General features: G+C 37.6%; 1 protein-coding gene across 1 annotated transcript; it reads left to right on the top strand.

Moving 5' to 3' along the window:
• Positions 1 to 2,466: 2,466 nt before the first annotated feature.
• LOC122418611 (protein PXR1-like) lies at positions 2,467 to 3,785 on the top strand. Its single transcript, XM_043432883.1, has 2 exons — positions 2,467 to 3,098; positions 3,506 to 3,785. The coding sequence occupies exons 1-2, from the start codon at positions 2,467 to 2,469 to the stop codon at positions 3,783 to 3,785; spliced, it is 912 nt and encodes a 303-aa protein (XP_043288818.1).
• Positions 3,786 to 5,549: the final 1,764 nt, after the last annotated feature.

Below are 5,549 nucleotides of genomic sequence, written 5' to 3'. Positions count from 1 at the left end.
CAGACCATCGAGCCATAACATTTTTGAAAAATTGTCAGTTGTTAAACGAGAGACTAACTCGATGGATTCTAGCGATTCAAGATTACAATATCGAATTCGAATTTTGTCCCGGGGAGAGAAACGTAGTGGCCGATGTGTTAAGCAGATTAAATCCACCAGATACTGGGGGGCGAAAGGGCAAGGAGATAGTGATCAGCACAATGTTAGCGATCAAACCATCGAAGGAATTGGAACAAATGATTAAACAAATAGGAGTTTGGCAGGAAAGGGATGACAGAATTAGGGAAATCAGGGAAGGTTTGGAAAATGAAAACAACGACAAACACAAAATTGAAAATAATATTTTATTGAAAAAAGTTAATCAAGAGTCCTGGAAAATTGTTCTGCCAAGAGAGATCCTCCATCCTCTGGTATCTGAAACACATCAAATGTATGGTCATGTAGGAGCTAAAAAGATATGGAAAATAATTACAGAAGATTTTACTTACCCGAGACTGTACCACTCTATCAGACAGATTCTTGCTTCTTGCGATTCTTGCCAAAGAAATAAAGTCCCAAACCAGCATTCATATGCGGCACAGCAGAATATCGTTCCGGAGGGACCGGGAGATATTGTTTCAATTGATTTTTTTGGTCCTTTACCCGTGACAAAAGGAGGAATGAAACACATCCTCGTCACAATTGATGCTTTTTCCAAATTTGTTGTTTTATATCCCTTAAAAGCGGCAACAGCGCCAGCAACAATTAACAAAATTTTTAACCATTACATTCCCGAATTTGGAAAACCGAAAAAGCTTCAATTTGACCATGGCACTCAATTTACTTCGCGATTATGGCTAGGGAAATTAGCTAGCGAGGGAATTCAGCCAGTTTTCTCCTCTATTAGACATCCGCAAGGAAATATAGTAGAGAGAGTCAATCGAGAGATCGGTAGATTTTTTCGAACATTTCTAACCGATAAACACACCGACTGGCTGAAATGGGTTAAGGTTATCGAAGACTGTATGAATGAAACACACCACGAGACAACCGAAATGACGCCCATTGAAATACAGAAAAATGCTAAGCCTCAAAGAATCTGGAGGAATTGGATTAAAATAGAGAGGGATGAGGAATTAGATGAGGAAGAAGGGATCGAAGCCAAACTGATGCTTGCTAGGGAGAGAATAGTGAGGAAAGGTAGAGAAAGAGCAAGAAAATTCGACTCAAAACACAAATTAATTCAATTTAATGTAGGAGATTTAGTTTTGGCCAAAGCGTGCAACGTTAGCGACCCTGTAAATAAAAAAATGGCCAAATTCTTCTCGATTTACGAGGGGCCATATAGAATAAAAAAACAAATAGCCACAGCCACGTTTATCCTGGAGAATCCTGAGACTGAGATGGAGAGAGGCATGTACCACGCCGCAAATCTGAAAAAATACAAAGATTGATCAAAAACACGAATTACAAATTAAATTACCAGGATGTATTGTTATAAACCATGTAACTTACCTTTATTTATTACTTCCAAACGTATCCGCTGGAAAAAGTTTTCAAATTAATAAAAAACTTACAATTTTATGCTCAGGGTGACGTCAAATCGATACTTACCCGAGAGATCCATAGTCTTTCTACGGGGCGACCTAAAACACATAAAAACAATAGAAAAACACAAAAAAATAAATAAAATCGAAAAGAAAAGAGAAAATTACATGTTTATTACTATTTATATAAATAATAACAATCTTATATTCAAAAATTCGATTTCCGACAGTAAAAATATTGATTATTTAAAAGTTACTAGCAAAAGTACAAAAACATAAACTTAAAGACCTCAAATGTCAAAAAACGAATTGACGATAATCAAATTATTGAAAATAGGAAGTTATGCATAAAACAAGCAGTGTCATGCCCGTCTCACTCTACAGATTCCCTAGATCACGGAAAACCAATTTCCGATAATAAAAATGTCGATATTTTAAAAGATAATCGTTCAAAGTGGTTAATTAGGCATCATTATGGCTTAATTAAACGAGTTAGGACTCAAAAAACCGTTAAAACAGCCAAAAACGCAATTTTCTGAATTCTGGTAACGTCACGCCTCTGTAGCGGCAAACTTCAGACGGTACCCGTAGCTAGGACTCTAAGTTTTAGTCCCCGAGTAATCCGTACGTGGCAAGGGGCGCTGAAAGCAGCCGAACTCGCGTTGTAACGGCCGAATTTAAACGAGAACGGTCGCCATGTTCCTGACCTCACTCAACAACAAACTCTCGTTCGAGACGAACAGCTCACACGCAAAAGAATCGAATAGAGGGTTTTAAAGGAAGTAGCGGTAGTTTAAAAACGAAAAAAAAAAAAAGGAGAAACAGGTAACAATCGATGTTTGGGCATGTGAAGGAGATAGGGTTGCGAGTGGAGGCGAGTAAAACCAAAGTTGTAAAATAAAGGTTAAACAATTCTGAAAATTATGAACATACAGGAACCATGAACGTCGGTACACAAACAGAGGGAATGGTCACGAAGTGCTTTTCACAGCAGACGGGAGATGACATAGGAGAATGGGATATAGGAGAGGAACAGACCCTCGTTCAAGAAATAAATGTCTCAGAACTGAAAGCGATGATAACTGGAGACGGGGAAGTAATGAACATATCGGTAAACCAATCGGCTGTGACCAAGAAAAGGACACAGAATGCTCAAGTACAAACCGGCAAATGGGGAAAAGACAAGGCGATACAGACGGATTGGGTACTCCGAAAAATTGATATCGAGGATTCCTGGAAATCGGACCGTGAGGCTCTTCTCCATTTCCTCGGACGCCACAAATTTTATGCGAGTCTCAAAGAAGAATTCAAGGTACCAGATCTAATTACTCCTATAGAAAATCTCGACCCGGAAGAAATGGCCGAAGAATCAAAGAAATGGAGGGTAGGAGAATTCAAATGGAATTTCGAATGGGGAAACGAAGAACAAAACAAGGGGAAAACACAAAATCAAAATAATGATGAGACTAAAGGAAGGAGGGACAAAAAGGAAAAAAAAGATAAATCAGAGAAAACCCTGGAAATAAACTTTGAAAAAAAAAAGAAGCAGAAAAAGGAGGACTCGGAACCAAAGTAAACCTCAATGCACAACGAAAGGAAGGAGAGGATAAGGAAAATACAAAGGATGGAAACAACAACGAAAGCAAAAGAAAAAACGAGGACACACAGAAAACGGAAAAAGCAAGGAAAAGGAGGATAGAGGTTAAACAAACGAATCTCGACACGTTGAAAGGGACGAACTGGCTGGATGATGAAATAGTCAACTCATACTTCGAATTAATTAGCAATGAAGAGTCATATGTTATGAATTCCTTTTTCTTTCCGCGTTTGCACTTGAATGGCCATATAGCGGTAAAGAGGTGGACGAAAAAAGTGAATATTTTCGCATATGAGAGAGTGTTGATTCCAGTACACTTGGGAAACCATTGGTGCCTCGCAATTATAAACATAAAATCAAAATCAATAATCTATTATGACAGCTTTAATGGAAGAAATCAAAGGTATCTTGAGACATTACTCGCGTATCTGGACGCCGAAGCAAAGGAAAAAGAGGAAATATCCTTTGACAAAAGCGAATGGATAGTCGCAATGAAGAAGGATATTCCCCGTCAGCAGAATGGGTACGACTGCGGGGTATTTATTTGCCAGTATGCCAAGTACGAGGTCGCAAAAAGAGAAATGAATTTCTCGCAAAAGGATATTCCCCAAATTCGAATAAAAATGATGGAGGAACTTCAACAAGGAACTCTTCAAAACTAAAAATGAACCATTGCCCAATTTTTCCTTTGTACATAGATTTATAGGATAATGGGTTCCTAGCTATATCGAATATCTAATATTTCAATTTTCAATTGCGTATATTTATTCCTATTGTAAAACAAAAGCCCCAAAGAGTCACAACTACATTTACGAACATTTAAAATGTCATAAAATCAGTCAAACGCAATAAATAATGTTATTTTACTCAATGGTAGAAATGGTTTCCTGTGTCCGTTATTTCATTTCGTTCTATCTGTGGTTTCTGCATCTGAAAAGGTAAAATAAACCAATAAGAATCGACATGAGAAGAATAATACCTACTCTAAGAAATCGATGTCCTGGATGATCCTGCGCTAAAAAAAAAAAAAAAAAAAAAAAAAAAAAAAAAAAAAAAATTTGGTGAATAGAATTATAAATTTCACTATATAAAAAAAAAAAAAAAAAAAAAAAAAAAAAATTTACTTACCGATGAGTCCGATGTCCTGGAGCCCGCGAACCCGCAAAAAGAAAAAATGATTAGAAAATAGTTAAAATAGCTATAGAATGAAATAAGTACTCACCTGATGAATTACTCCGAAAGCGCTGAAAAACCTAGAAATAAGAAAAAAGAGAGGAGAAAAGGAATAGAAAAAAGGGGGAAAGGAAAATGGGGTAAAAGAGATTAAGGAAAAAGTAAAAGGAGAGAAAAGAGGAGAATGGGGAAGAAATGACAAGAATTTGGGGTAAAATGAATCAATGTAAAACAAAATAAGGGATAAGAAGAATTAAGGGAGTACGAAGAGTATGGAAAAGGAGTTAGGAAATTTGAGAGCGGGGTAGAACGAATAAGTAAATTAATGAGAGGGAAAGAACCTGAAAATCAAATAAATTGTAGAATAAAGTAACCTGAAAATAAAAGAACATAACTTGTAAATGAGAACAATAAACCTGAAAATAAAAGAACATAACCAGTAAAATAAAATAAACCTGAAAAACAATAAAAAAGAAACAATAAATGAATACAGTGGGACTAGAAAACCTGAAAATAAGAAGAAAAGTGGGGATAAAAACAATAAAAGGAGATAAAATGGACAAATAAAAAGGCTAGGAGTGAAAAAGGGGGAAATATGAACAAATGAAAAGATAAAAATCATAAAAGTGGGGTAAAATGGGCGAATGAAGTGCGAGAAGGAACTGAGAAAGGTAAAGTGGGGTAAAATGGACGAATGAGGTGCGAGAAGGAACTGAGAAAGGTAAAGTGGGGTAAAATGGACGAATGAGGTGCGAGAAGGAACTGAGAAAGGTAAAGTGGGGTAAAATGGACGAATGAGGGGCGAGAAGGGACTGAAAAAGGCAAAGTGGGGTAAAATGGACAGAAATAGAGAAGTGGGGGAAGTGAAAGGAGTGGGGATAGAGAATGGGTATAAAAGTCGGAGCAGCAGGCTCCGGAGCGTCATTTGAGCCACAGTCAAGCTTCAAACAACACCGGGAGCTACCCAAGCGATTGGACGACATCGGGAGCTCTACCTCGTTATTCAAGGCGACTTTGAGAATCTAAATCTCTACAACCACCAAGATGCGGATCGACCCAATCATCCCGGGAGTTCCAACGCCTTCTCCATGGCCAGCGACCTGGGAAGGAAGCTTCGAGATCATCATATTGGAATTCCTTAACCCAACAAATTTTTCCTACACAACTCTGACAAAATTTGAGGAGCTGTGTGCATTCGAGGAGCAGTTATTCACCGACATCGCAGAAAGAAACCACTATCCAAGGGTTTATGC

The sequence above is a fragment of the Venturia canescens genome, unplaced genomic scaffold, assembly GCF_019457755.1.
Source record: "Venturia canescens isolate UGA unplaced genomic scaffold, ASM1945775v1 PGA_scaffold_15__1_contigs__length_3012046, whole genome shotgun sequence".
NCBI lineage: Eukaryota > Metazoa > Arthropoda > Insecta > Hymenoptera > Ichneumonidae > Venturia > Venturia canescens.
The sequence above is the reverse complement of the archived record's forward strand: the minus strand, read 5'-3'. Positions and strand labels throughout refer to the sequence as shown.

Bases quoted from the DNA above. Each gene is read 5' to 3' on its own strand.
- LOC122418611 (XM_043432883.1), top strand. From the start codon at position 2,467: ATGAACGTCGGTACACAAACAGAGGGAATGGTCACGAAGTGCTTTTCA. The intron at 3,099-3,505 runs GTAAACCTCAAT...CTATTATGACAG, and splicing joins AAGGAGGACTCGGAACCAAA to CTTTAATGGAAGAAATCAAA.